General features: G+C 26.6%; 1 protein-coding gene across 6 annotated transcripts; it reads left to right on the plus strand.

Annotated features, from left to right (window-relative positions):
* The first annotated feature begins 1,802 nt into the window (after positions 1-1,802).
* On the plus strand, positions 1,803-11,367 carry LOC132943496 (CCR4-NOT transcription complex subunit 4). 6 transcript variants are annotated; one of them, XM_061012514.1, is made up of 15 exons: positions 1,803-1,944; positions 2,313-2,692; positions 4,527-4,613; positions 4,723-4,912; positions 4,974-5,070; positions 5,142-5,272; positions 5,361-5,505; positions 5,583-5,746; positions 7,441-7,551; positions 7,623-7,795; positions 8,860-8,981; positions 9,088-9,227; positions 10,502-10,573; positions 10,652-10,855; positions 10,944-11,367. In XM_061012514.1, exons 1-14 carry the CDS (start codon positions 1,923-1,925, stop codon positions 10,792-10,794), a joined length of 1,977 nt encoding a protein of 658 aa, XP_060868497.1. In that variant the 5' UTR covers positions 1,803-1,922; the 3' UTR covers positions 10,795-10,855; positions 10,944-11,367. The 6 variants fall into 6 exon arrangements, with proteins under 6 accessions (XP_060868497.1, XP_060868499.1, XP_060868500.1 ...); XM_061012516.1 differs by having other exon boundaries at positions 1,822-2,070; positions 2,310-2,692; XM_061012517.1 differs by having other exon boundaries at positions 1,822-2,070.
* The last annotated feature ends 3,276 nt before the right edge of the window (positions 11,368-14,643 follow it).

Genomic DNA, 14,643 nt, shown 5'->3' on the forward strand with positions numbered 1-14,643 from the left:
GTTTTCCAACGCTTCAACCGTCATCGAAAACTAAACTTTCGGTGCAGGCGTGACAAAAAATCATTAACGTTCAAACTATGGTCAAAATATGATGTAAACAAAAAGATATTCTCATAATTGGCTTTTCGTAACAAAACGGGAGTGTTTATTACTTAATCCTGATGATATTGGCCAATAGGTAGAACTACCAACTAGACACTAGTTAACGACAATTTTCAACGTATTATTAATTATTATGTTTAATTTTGTCATTTAAAGACAACTCTCTACGCCGATTTGATTTAATATTTATATATACTATACATTTTATAAGACTGTATTTAAAATTAGAGATGGCTATTGTATTAAATTTCCAATAATTGCAAACTAAAATGAAATACCTACCATGTTTAAATAAAAACAAAAACATTTTGTAATTTTCACAAACATAACATAACGTAACAACTAACAAACAACAATATCTAAATAATTGACTAATTATAAATCAATATAAAGTCCGTTACGTAGTATACCTACTAATATAATCACTTATACAATGCCTACGGCCAGTGGCGCCCACAGGTTTTCCATATAAACCAGTGCAGCTATACATTTAGCCCCCCTCCCCCCCAAATTAACCATAGATGTTTGATACTGACAAGTGACAACCATGATCTTTCATCAAATTTTAAATTCTCAATATTAACTTAATCTAAACAATTTAATATAATGATCCTCAGTCCTCACGTTTCTCTTACATAAATTTAAAAATATAGCAAAATAGATGTATAGGGATAATTTTTGTTTTGGTAGGGGTTTGAAGTTCAAACAAAAAAAATATATAGTTACCAACCATCCTTTTTTACTCAGAATTGTTTTGTCGAATATCAATTATGATTTCAAAGTTATTATTTAATGTTAATATCACATATCATAATATTATCTTGTGTCGATGGAAGTTTCGGTAAACTGTCTGATCGTTTTTAAAAATTAATTTTACAATATATCAGGATCTATGTCATTTCAGAATAACAGCAATCGATAATATTTTTAAAAACAAAAACGGATTTCACGGCGAGCGGGTATACTCCATATTCACAGCTCTAGTGTACTAGAGCAACGATAACAATTATTAGTTATTATGAATTATAATTATTATAAATATACATAATTCAATTTTCAGTTGTAATTCTAAATAATATCGGATATCAATATCATAACACATCTATATTTTAACTACAAAAATGCCATAGAAAAGTATGCATGAAAGTACCCAAATAATTAAAATACAATAATGTAATGAGTTGTGCATTTGTAGTGTTTGAAATATAGTGTTTAACGTGTATTACCACTATGCCAATGACCAGACATGCTACATAGTTGCTATAAGTCTTTAAATTAACTCAAAACAAACTTTCGAAAAATGATCTCAGAGGGGTGGGTAGATTTTTTCGTTAGAAACTTTCCGACAAAAATACTTTCTGTGATAAGCCTATTTACTGAACCAATGGGTCTGTGTGACGACGGCCGATGTGGCGATGTGTGATGAGTTGTGCCTTTTTTGTCTCTATTTATTATTATATCTATAATAAATTTTAATTCTTCCCTCCCTCAATTTTCTGAGCTTTTTACTGTGCAGAACGGTAAAAATAATAATATATTATCTTAAAATAGTGTTCATCGCCAATATTTCAAATTTCGCGGGCTCCGACGCCGAACGCATCCAAAGACATTCATGTTTAAATTATCAATAACGTTTACACTGCTCCGCCCCCCGCCCACCGTCCAATAAACAGCTGCCTGCGCAACAATACACAAAAAATTTTCCGAGTGATTGTCGAATGTTGATTTGTGTGCGTAATAGCTTGAAAACCTGTGTCGATTGTCGAAAGTTTCAATAGTTCTACTCTACTTGGGTTGTCAAAATTTTCGGATTACATTGTATGATACCTTTTTATCTATACGGTGAGGATTATCGATAGACTTACGTGTGTTGGGAAAGCGAAACAAATAAATACATATTATTACTCGCACATAATATAATATATTATACAACATATACGTATATAATATAACAATTAAATTTCTGAGGTAAGTACCGCAACAAAAGGTTATCATATTAAATTATTATTTGGAGGACATGAACGCCAGTCCTTCCTGTTCAGAATCCGTTTTATTAAGGTATTCAATTCTTCCGAAAAAACCATAATTTATAATATTACATATTACGTTTTGCATTTTGATAATCTATTTATGTCGATCAGCTTCACTAACCTACTTTAATGCAAAACTCAGTAGACGTTGGGCTTTATCATTTTTTTTTCATCCAGCAGGTTTTGCCATGTCTGTTCTGAATCATATGTGTGATGATCAGCCCGAGTGTCCATTGTGCATGGAAGCGTTTGAGGTGGATGACTTGAACTTCTTTCCGTGTACATGTGGCTACCAGATATGCCGCTTTTGCTGGCATCGTATTCGTACCGATGAGAATGGCTTGTGTCCAGCATGCCGCAAACCTTACCCTGAGGATCCAGCTGATTTCAAACCGCTCAGTCGAGAGGAAGTAGCTAAATTAAAGGCAGAGAAACGACAAAAACATCAACAAAAAAAGAACAAGATCACTGAGGATAGAAAAGTGTTAAATAACATGCGAGTACTGCAAAAAAACTTAGTGTTCGTAGTTGGTCTGCCTAATCGGATATCAGAAGCTGAAGTAAATATCCAAGCATTTATTTGTGCCCTATATGTTCCTACAACTTATTAAAATTACTATTACTTTTAAATATTAATACTTATCATCTTTTATCATAAATATTAAATTAATAAGAATGCATGTATTTAACTATTATTTCTTAAAACACAAAAACAAAAATTAACCTCATTGTGTAACAATAATCTCTGGAATCAAAGTAAATAATAATATAAATCTAAGCATTTAAAATTAACACATACATGTATGATAACATTGTTTTGTTGATTATTATTATCAAGGTCTTGAATTCAAAACCATTTAAACATAATATACATAAATACACATTTAAAAATGTAATATAATATACGTTAAAACCCAAAAACTAAGCAATTCATTTTACTGACATAGATAAGTAACTTAATGTACCTATTACTCATATTAGTGTCTAAAAAAATAATGATAAAAATTAAAAACATTTATGTACAATGTACCTACATTTATGATAATACAAAAATTCATATAAAAAAGTTAGTACAGTACAGTACTGTTGTAGTAATAAACATTTTTTGAGTATCGACGAATAACAATAAAATTAATCAATTTTCTCAATTGTATATGCCAACAATTTTCAATATTTTATTCTGGATTCAAGGTTGCATATTTTAAAAATTACGTGTAACCTTTTTTTCATTGCTTTTTACTTTAAAGTTATAGAGATTTATTTTACACTTCAGATTTTGAAAAATATGTTATAATGATATCAAGTGCAAAAGATGCATGTGCATTTGGCTCCAAACATTTAGGTACCCCACATTTTATATATTTCCTTACAACAAATTAATATTTAGGTATATTAATTGTTTTTTCTAATCAGCTGTGTTGATGTTTATAATCAATGCTTAATAAACCAATAGGTAATTATGGTTATTTTATCACCTATGTTTATACAATCTGTAAATGTACAGCAACAAACCATATATTATACAAAGTAAAGTATTGTTAAACTTATTAAAAATAATTTTTTACATTAGTTTAAATTTAAGAAAATTTGGACGTGCTTTGATAGATATACTAACATTTAGGTATATGAACTAGGGCCACAATTTGGTTCATGCAGTTGGCCCCAATTTATTTTAAACAAGCCCTATATTAGGTAGAAGTTACACATGGTGTAACAGAATTATCCGACAAATTAAATAACTTGTTATAATCAATATTTAAAAAAAATTGTATATATATATAATTGTAATTGAGGCATTTATCAAATATCAAATTAAATATTGGTTTCTCCATTGAAATTAGTAGACAGAAAATTACATTTTATGTTCTATTAAAGTCGACATTATTTCCAATTAACTGGTCTAGTACAAAATGATGCATAATATTTCTTTCAAAACAATAATCATTTACTATACATTTTTTAACATTTTCTTTTTAAATATTGAATTATATTTATATAAAAAGATTAATTATATATTTTAGTAGAACAAAATAATTAAATAAAAGTAACATCATATAATTTTTTATTATTACTTTGTTAAAATGTATTGGTAGTTATTATTTTTAATTATTTATAGAAGTATTTTAAATGTTCAAAAGAATAATTTGTATGCTATTGCAACTAGACATCTTATTATTAAGATATTTAAAAAATTATATTAATAATAAAGATAAAGTTATGTATACAAATCTAATAATGACATTGCATGCATTTTAATTTACGATTCATAATAAAAAATAGTGATTTCTTTTAACAAAATAATAAACATTAAAATACCAAAATAAGTTCAACTTGATCAAAGTGTAGTTTGTGTATACAAATTTGACTATATTTGGAAATATTGTAAATCTTTAGACGCTCAAGAAACATGAATATTTTGGAAAATTTGGGAAAATATTAAAAGTTGTTATAAATCAAAGTACTTCGTATATTGGCACACAGGTAAAATATAATTATAGCTATATCAATTGTCTTAATTTTTTTTCATAATATGAAAAAAAAAAATTATAAATAAATATAATTATGATCTCTCTGTATTTTTAATTCTTAGGGTCCAAGTGCAAGTGCTTATGTAACATACTCAAGATGCGAAGATGCGCTTAGGGCTATACTTGCTGTCAACAATGTCATTATAGATAATAGAGTATTAAAAGCATCTTTGGGTACAACAAAATATTGTTCAAATTTTATGAAAAATCAACCTTGTCCGAAAACTGATTGCATGTATTTACATGAAATGGGTAAATTGGTAATTATTAAATTATTAATTTTATTTATAAATTGGAAAATATATGTTAACAGGAGAACCAGAAGCAAGTTTTACAAAAGATGAAATGCAGCAGGGTAAACACCAAGAATATGAAAAGAAATTGTATGAGCAATACAATGTTGTGCTAAGGTATATCATCATTATTATTATTATTCAAAATTAGTACTTAATTTTTTTATTTTTTTTTTTTTACTTCATAGTAGAAGACCAGAAAATTCTCCTCCAATTCAAATTTCTTCAGGTAATAATGGTGTAATCGAAAATTTGTCACAAAATAATAAGGAATCTTGGCCTTCTCTTAATAATGGTACATCACGCAATGATTCTCCAGGTAAAATATCTATTACCTAACGTTTATTATTATACCACAACTTTAAATACAGCTTGTATACTTATATATCAAATTTAATTGTATTTAGTTGAAGATGATAGATTATATGAAGTTGAATTTAATTTAACAAATCACAATTCACACTCTGATAAAACTATAGAAAAAGGGGAATCTCAAAATGTTAAAATCAATGGTCATAAAAACAAAAAGAAATCTAGTTCACCAGAAAATAGGTTTGTAGTTAATTAACTTTTCTATGATTTTAATATAATATTAACTTTACTAATAAATACAATGATGTATTTTTCAGGAAAGGTAAGGTCAAAACTCCAAGTTCTATACCTTCAGCTGAAGAAGAACAATTAAGTACATTAGATGGTGAATGTACTGAAAATAAAAGAAATTTGATTAAAGAAATTTGGAATAATGAACCATCTCTTAGCAATAACCAATTAGAAAATGATACCCAAAGCGGTATGTACATTTGAATTTATTACACTTGTCTCTTAATATTAAGTTGATATAACTTAGATCAGTTAAAAAAAAATATCTAGAAAACCATTTTATTTATTTTTATTATTATATCATAAGCACTGTGTAGACAGGTACTCGCTCACCCATTGAAATTATTTTGGGGTGCTCAGCATCCCATACAAATTGGGGTCAAGTTTTGTTATTAATTAATGATTTTCTTAAAAAAAAATTTAAATAACGAATAAACTAATAAACTTGTGGATTATATTATGGGTGAAACAACACATAATATTTGCATGTATAGCACAAGTATTATTATGATTTTGTATTGTCAATGATACTTTAGATGTATCCAAACTATTTTTAGGGTTTTTTTGATACAGGATTAACTAATATTATCTGACTTTTTTACCTTGATTACTGATGTTCTAACTTAGTTTAAACTACCAATAATAGATTACTGTGTTAGGTTTTATATTAGTAGTATACAGTAGCGCACACTAGATGATTCAAGGATAGCAGCTGCCACCCCCTGATTTTTTTGTTAGTGGTTGGACCTAGTAGCACCAAAATATTTACATCCTTAAAATTCTTCTACGTTTACAAATATTAAAAAAAAACTATTGAATAATTATAGGCTATAGCCATTACCTTATTAGCCAATAAAGAGGTAACCTATTCAATATACTACCCCTATTTATTTTTGAGTGTTCGCCACTGGTAGTATAGTACTGCAAATGTAAGCAGCCATATTACTATTATTAAAGATGGATGGTTAAAGATATTGCCATTAAATTTATATCGCCCCATTTGACAAAAAATCTTACTTTATTTACACTCCAATCAAAGAAAGGATATAATATTATGATTTTTTTTTTATGATCACTCTTTTAGTAGTTATGCATAGGCAATTTTTTTATTTTTCACTTGTCTTTATAGTATGCACTTACAAAAGATACCAGTTAGAATTATTAATAATGCATAATATAAGTGTAAAGCTAAATGTATGCAATTTTTATCCTTGTCTCATCTTACACTCTACACTCATGAGAAATAGCCAATAGCCAATAGCATAACCATTTTTACCCAATTGTTTTTAACTTGGTGTAATTTGATTTGCTTTTGGATATAAATGGTATGCCCAATACAGTAAAATACAACTAACACATTCGTTATCTTAACCATCAGTTTGAATTTATATTACATCATTCTATGTTATAAGTCTAGCCGTAGAAAGACTAGACTATTTTTACCCAAAAATAAATCTTTTCACCTAGAGCTCTCAATGTGTTTTGAGATCTTGGCGCATATGATTATTTTTACTTACCAAAACCAGAAAAATTGTTTGCCAAATATTTTACCAATTCAGAGCCGTATTTAGACTGTTGACTCCTCAGTGCAACATAATTTTGATGACCCACCGCTCCCTCCCACATCACATTTTAAATTTGTTACTTGAGCAAGAATTTAAATTTGAAATCCTTTCAATATTTATTTACTGAAGTATAACAAACTAATAATTGTACAGATTTATTTTTAAAACACTATTGTTTTAATGTTAACCTAAATTCTAATAATAGGCTATGCCCCCCCCCCCCCTTTAACACTAAATTTAGGTTTTTTTGTATTGTTTTCAACTACTTAAAATTTTACTCTAATAATAATGTTTATTTTTTATGATTATAATTATTTAGAATCATTATTTGAAAATCCACAAAAGCCAGCTTCAATATTCGAACAAGATAACAATAATTCATTTTTCTCTTCAAATTTCTCTAAATTAACAAATGGTAAAACCAGTCCTGGTAAGTTCATATTTTATTATAATTGTTTATTTACCTTAATGATATTCATTTTTTGTATCTATTATGTACAGTATTAAACAGTGAACCCGATTGGAGTCCTCCAGTCAGTGCAATTTTACCTCCAATACCAGATGTCCTACCACAAGTACAAACATCTGAAGATTGGCAAGCAGCATTTGGTTTCTCAAATAATAGTAATAATTCTCGGAATAATTATCCATCTTCGGATTTAAATAGAACAATGGTAAATATCTAATATGTTGATATTATGTATAATTTATATATCTTATTAATAGAGCGCGGATTTATATGCATTTGCATATTTGTTCTGGTTGATTGTATGATATACTAAGTGAGCACAACATTAGTTTCATGGCATAACGATTTAAAAAACTTTTTTAGTGCATATTTTGACATTTACCTATTTTTTTTTCTATTTTAAAGGCTTATTTTATAATTTTAGTTGCATATTTCATCTATTGGTGCATAATTCAATGTTTTATTAGACATATTGTAATATATACTATTATAATATAAGAAAAAAATATTATACTTTTATTGTTTCAATATAAATCAATTGATATATTTGTAGGTATAAACAGTTTTCCCAAAGGTGACCTTAGATCAGTGGTTCCAACCTTTTTGAAACTATGGACCACTTAGAGAACTCTCGATGCATCATGGACCACCTTAATTTTCTTATAAACAAGAATCATTTAATTTCACAAATTTTAGAATTTAGAGTTTATAAATGAACAAAAAACAATGAAATTCCTTATAGCTTATAATTATGTTTATAATTGATCAATTTTAAGTAAAAGTTTAAAACTTGACAATTTAACGCAAATTACTACTATAAATAAATGTACATCATATTATTATATATTTTATTAAAATGTCTCACGGACCACCATCCAATGTCCCGCCGACCTTAGGTTGGAAACCACTGCCTTAGATCAATAATCGGCGAGATAAAAAACGTATACCAAGATACGAAAATATCGATTTCGGCCATTAACCATTGACATTATTTCAGAAAAAAAAATGAAGAAAAGTATTTAAAGTAGGGTTCCATAAATTTAAGTATATTGTTTTAACTAAATGTTAAAAATACAGAATTTTTTGCTAATTTTTTATGTATAATATTAATTTGTATTTTTCATGCATATTTCAACATTTTAGTGCATAAACTTATGCATACTTAAGATTTTTTAGCGCTTATTTGGTTGGTTTTTAATGCATATAAATCCACGCTCTACTAATTAAGTAAATAAAAAAAAATGTTATGACATTTTTTATGTGTTGCAGTTAAATTTACCATCAGACGATGATATATTTGATTCAGTTTCGGTTACACAACGTGCACTTTCAGAATATATGGAACAACAAAATCATATTAATATGTATCAATCTAGACTTCAAAATTCCGGGTATGAAAAAAATTTAATGATTCACTACTAAAAAAAAAACTAACTTTATAACCTAATCTTATAATTTTGTATGTTAACAATGTTATCAATTAAATTTTTTTTCAAGGTTTCCTTATTGCACAAAACTAATGGATAATCTTCATATAAATAATACAGCTCCCACAAGAACATGTTTACCGCCTCCCGGATTTTCATCGGCTCCTAATCAAGTCAATTCCTATGGTATCAGTATTCCTCGTAACACTGGTAATTTTCACATTTTCAAAATTAATTATTTAATAATGATAATATAAAGTTGCATCAACAAAGTACTATGAAAAAATGATATATAGGGTTGGGAATGTATTGTCCTAACAATTGAAAATAATGAATCTATAAAATACACTTCATTAATTTTATTTTAAATAAGTTTTAAATCAAAAAATAAATAAATTATTTATTTATTTAAATTAATAACATTTAATAAAAAGTTTTGCAGGACTGCATCATTTTAAATCTTTTTTATGGACTTTATTTGAAAAAAAAAAATTATTATGATCATTTAATTTTTCATTGCCCTCGTAAACTTGATTTTTACATTGTACGATCCCGTTTGAAAAATTAAAATTAACAATATTCGGTCCTTGTTAGTTAATAGCACGTTAGGTTACTTTTTTAAACAAAACCCTTGAAATACTATTTTATAATTTTTTAAACCAAATGTTAGTGCTGAATATTTTAAAAACCCTAAATTGCTTAAAATATCACCTTAAGGGAATTCTCTCGATTGTGTTCCTTTTTCTAACACACCTGTGGCACATAGAATTTTAGACGTATTCTTTGCTAAACATACTAATTAATCCAATGAACCGATATGAATTTTGTAAACAAATTTGAATTTTTCGTCAAGTTTACTTGAAATTAACTTTCCCACTTTTATGATATTATCCCCCAAATTTCTAAAAATGTTATGCTAAAAAAAAGGAATTAAAAAGTTGTAGTTTTTCAATTTTTAAAGAAATTAAAATCTAAAATGTGGGAAAATTGATTTTAAGTAGACTTGACGACATATTCAAATCTGTTTTCAAAATTCTTATGGCTTAATTAGATCGATTGGTATGTTTGGCAAAGAACATGTCTAAAATCCTATCACACGTGTGTTGGACAAAGACAGAAAATCACTGTATCAAATCCCCTTAAAATTAATAATTGTTAAAAAATGTAAAATAAAAACTTCTTATTCTGATTAAAATAATTCTTAAATGTAGTTTATGTTTTAAAACGAGTGTCGCGTGGATGGGATTGGAAAACAATGCAAAGTGCATCTAAGTCTAAGCCAAAACTATATGTATTTAATATAATAATTTGTCATTTGAGTGTAGCTAGAATTTATGTACTGAGTAGATAATAATAAAATAATTAGTGTTAATGAAAATTAAGAGATTTATAAATAATGTTAAGTTAAAAAAATATGTCAAAAAGAATTAAAAATGATTTTAAATTTCCGCAATTTAATATTTCACTTTGTATCTTATATACAGGTAACACTAATAAATTGCCACAAAATAATCCATTTGCATTACAACAACAATTACGTCAATCATCTTCTCATAGTGAGTGTCAACAAAGTATAAACTAAATGTGTAATATTGTAATATGTGTTTATATTAATATAAATGTATACTATTCAGATTTGGATTGGTCATCAATAGATCCAGCAATAGTTACAGCAACTCCACATTGCAATTTATATACAACACCGCCGCCACCACCCGGGTTTAATATGAGACAAGCGTTTGACTCAAATCTATGGTTGTTTAACAACCTCATATAAATGTGCCTTTACCTCCATGTGATACTTGCGCAAGAAAAAATAGTAATGGCAGACAATTTTGGTGCGTATTGAATTATTATTATTTGTAATAACAAAATATGATAATATTATAATATGATCATTTATAAACTACATTATTTTTTTTTCAGATTATGAAAACCTAACAAAATCCGCGCAATATATTATATTAATTTATTGAATTGTTTACAATTCAAGAAAATAAAAAATTGCCAAACATTTATTATTAATACATTTATTATCTTAATTATTATTCTTATATATTATATAAATTGATTATCATAAAAATATTTAGAGCTGCTTTCAACATCATTTTACTATTATTTCATTTAGTTAATAGTTCTTTAAACAACGCCTAATCAATTATTAACTCTGTTGAATTTCTGGAGGTAAATACGTACTGTGCAAATGGAATATTAAAACAATTTATTAAATTCTTACATTGATTACTGTTTTATTTGCTCAAAACTATGTTATTGAACTGAGTAAATTACAAATAAATGAAATGGGAAAAAGTCTACTCTTGACTTTTAATACATTATTATTTTAGTATAATTTTTGTATTGTTATTTTTTTTATAAATAAGCCAACTGATTAGAACATTATTTTTAATTCTCATTTGATATTTATGGATTTTCTATTTAATTTTAAATAATAACGACTACATGTGACTCATTTGTTTTCAGAATTAATGGGGGTATAAATATGGGAAATAATATTTATTTTACACAATAAAAATTTGAGTTAGATACATTGTTTTTAAAATTCTACCTTGTGAATTTAATCACAAAATCAGATGACCCATATTAAGGTAAAACTGTACACTGGGAGACTGAGTATAAATTTAAAAATAAAAGCTCTCAAACCAAAATAAGATGTACGTTAACCAGTAGTCTTGGCCAAAGCCCAATAGCTTGCATGATATATTATAAAAGTTATCAAAGCTGTCAAGGAATAAAAATAAAAATATAATGATTTCATAAATTTACCTTACTATTATTTGTCTAATTTTTACAATATTAAACAATTGAAAATCAAATTTTGCTTAAGTTCTAACTTATAACTTATGTAGCTATATGTGTAAGCATGAAATATATCCCCAATATTAACATTTTTTTTTAAAACAATTTTTAAGAAAAATCATTAACAGTGCCTACCAAATAACAATTTAAAAAACTAGGGAAACTTGGCTAAGTATTAATTATTGAGGGTACCTCTTCATTGAATAAGTTAGTAATGAATATGTTAAATTATCTATTAATAATTTGCGAATATTTGTGATTTTGTCAAAACATTCTAGCTTAACCCATTAGCGCCGGAGTTTTTTTATTTACAATTTTAACCAAAATTTTGTTGAAAATGTATATATTATACCTCAAAAATGATTGTAATAAATCTATGTTGCCATATGGTTAATGGGTTAAAATGCTTTTAAAAAAAAAATCATGGTACTGTATGTTTGATATTTTTAAAGAACAATTAGAACAACTTTTGAAAACTTAATGCCTATAATAACATCAATTAATCTGAATTGTTCTTATATATTTTTGATATTTTTCAAATGCTGTGAAAAAAACTTACGAGAAACCTTCTACTTTTGAGCTTTTTTACTCACAAACAAACATTTGATCATACATGAAGAAAAAACATTTTAAAATATAAAATTATAAAAATTTCTTTAAGTTCCAAAATTAATTTTGGTATAACAGAATAAAAAAAAAAAAAAAAATGTTTCCTGATTATTTTTTTAAGTACTGGGAATTATCTAATTTATAACCTTACTCCTCCAAAGTCCCGACAAGATTTGATTTACTACCAGAAAGCAGAAACCACTCTAAAAGTAAAAGATAGATTTTTTTCTATTATAAAAAATATAAAAAAGACATTGTAAAACCCCCATGCATTCATGGCTCCCCACAGATTCTATATAATTCAAGCATATAAAACAAATTATAGACCATTCATTTTCCAAGCCAATTTGAAGACAAGAGTTTGTTGTTTAATCTTTAGTAGTTTTGATTTAGCGCGGTTGTAAGTTAAATATTGTTTGTTCTGTAATTATTGGTTTTCAAACTTAATATCAGTGCGTCCAGTAAAGTATGTAGACGTTATAATTAAAAAGGAAGACAAATATTTTCTCCAATAATTGAATAATGTAGAGACCAGCCACCAACATGCGACCCTCCAAGTTTTATTGTGGCTCAAAATCAAAAATTATATTTAATTAAGGTTTGGAATTTATAGAAGTTAAAATCTATGTGATAAAACATGCAAAAAAATGTATCAAATATGAAATGAAAAAATTTTCAAAATCTAAAAACTTATTAACTATCAGTTAATAGTTATCTTATCATAAGTATATAACAATATACTGTATAGTAACCGTACAACCTGTCTTCGTCCGAGGAAAAATGAACAAATATTTTTAGATTAACTCGGTTGTAAGATCTTTAAGGTTCACTGGTAAATCAGCATTGGTTTACCTTGCTTTGTGAATCCGTCTGATAGTTTTTAAAAAATTGTATATAATATCGTAACACACTAACATAAATCTAACTGTAATGCACTGAGCAAAAATGCAAGCCTAGGAAAATCCCACAGATATGTGAGAATATTAACTATAGTAAATTAAATTAAATCTATGTCAAGTTTGATTGCTAATGCTCAGTTGAGCAACTGTTGATACATATATTTAAAAAAAGTTGGAATTTGAAATTTGTACAATACGACTATATTATGTCACGTCTACGAGATGTCAAGTATATTTTTTGTGATGTGTATTTTGAAACATTTATTTTATTTTGAGTCTTAAAAGCTTTATAACACACTTTTTGTTTTTAAATACTCAAATGTTAGATGTTCATTCAATAACATGACCAGGGATGTTATTAATGTCAAAGGATTAAGGAATACAGGGATTCAAAATAGACAATAATAATTTATTCTGTTTGTCATTTTTACAATTGAAACAAATACGTTAATGAAATAATTGGTTGAACAAAAGTAATAATATGTCACCATGGGGTTCACCTATCCATGACCAAGGCATTACAAAAAGTTTTCTTATAGCGGAAAATTTGCCATTCTCTAATTTGCACAATCTCTAGAAAAATAAATACCTACCTTGCATCATTGAGCATCAAATACATTAGGTATTAAAAGAAATACTTTAAGAAAATATTTAAAATTGTCTTATCTCATTGATATATAATGGATTTACTCTTCAATCTTCTCTAAATTGAGAGCCTGTACAGAAATATCAATTATATACAACTTCCATGTCTTATTAATTATTATATAATAAATTATTATGTGTTCAAAAATAATTAATTAATGTTTATTCTTTAACAAAATATGTATGCTGCTCGAGCATAAAAATTGTTGAGGATGGCTGGTATAGACTTATTGCTTAACGTCTAGTATTATTTCTAATGAAAAACCTAAATTTATATACCTTACAAATGACTTAGATTAACCATTTTTTATTCATTTATTTAAAATGAAAATAATAAGAATACAATTTGGCATCAATTAAAAAGTCTAAAATATTAAACTAAATTATTATTGAAATAAAATATAAAGTTTACCAGCTAGAAAAGATTATTTTGGTTAAGGTTTATTCGTACCTTGCACTCATAGACATCAAATACGAAATGTGCTCTGAAACTCAATCACACTGAAATTATAAATTTTTAATTTTAAAACATTTTATATTCATGCACAGAATAAATATGTATAAAATATTATATTATTGAAGTATAGAAAAATATGCACCACTATGCATATAAATTACCTAATATTAATGTTCATAATATCAAAAATACTGAAGTT

The sequence above is a fragment of the Metopolophium dirhodum genome, chromosome 4, assembly GCF_019925205.1.
Source record: "Metopolophium dirhodum isolate CAU chromosome 4, ASM1992520v1, whole genome shotgun sequence".
Lineage (NCBI taxonomy): Eukaryota > Metazoa > Arthropoda > Insecta > Hemiptera > Aphididae > Metopolophium > Metopolophium dirhodum.

Coding starts and splice junctions, on each gene's coding strand:
- LOC132943496 (XM_061012513.1), top strand. CDS start 1,923: ATGATACCTTTTTATCTATACG. Junction 7,552..7,622: donor AAATGGTAAAACCAGTCCTG/GTAAGTTCATAT, acceptor TATTATGTACAG/TATTAAACAGTGAACCCGAT. Junction 10,574..10,651: donor ACGTCAATCATCTTCTCATA/GTGAGTGTCAAC, acceptor TATACTATTCAG/ATTTGGATTGGTCATCAATA.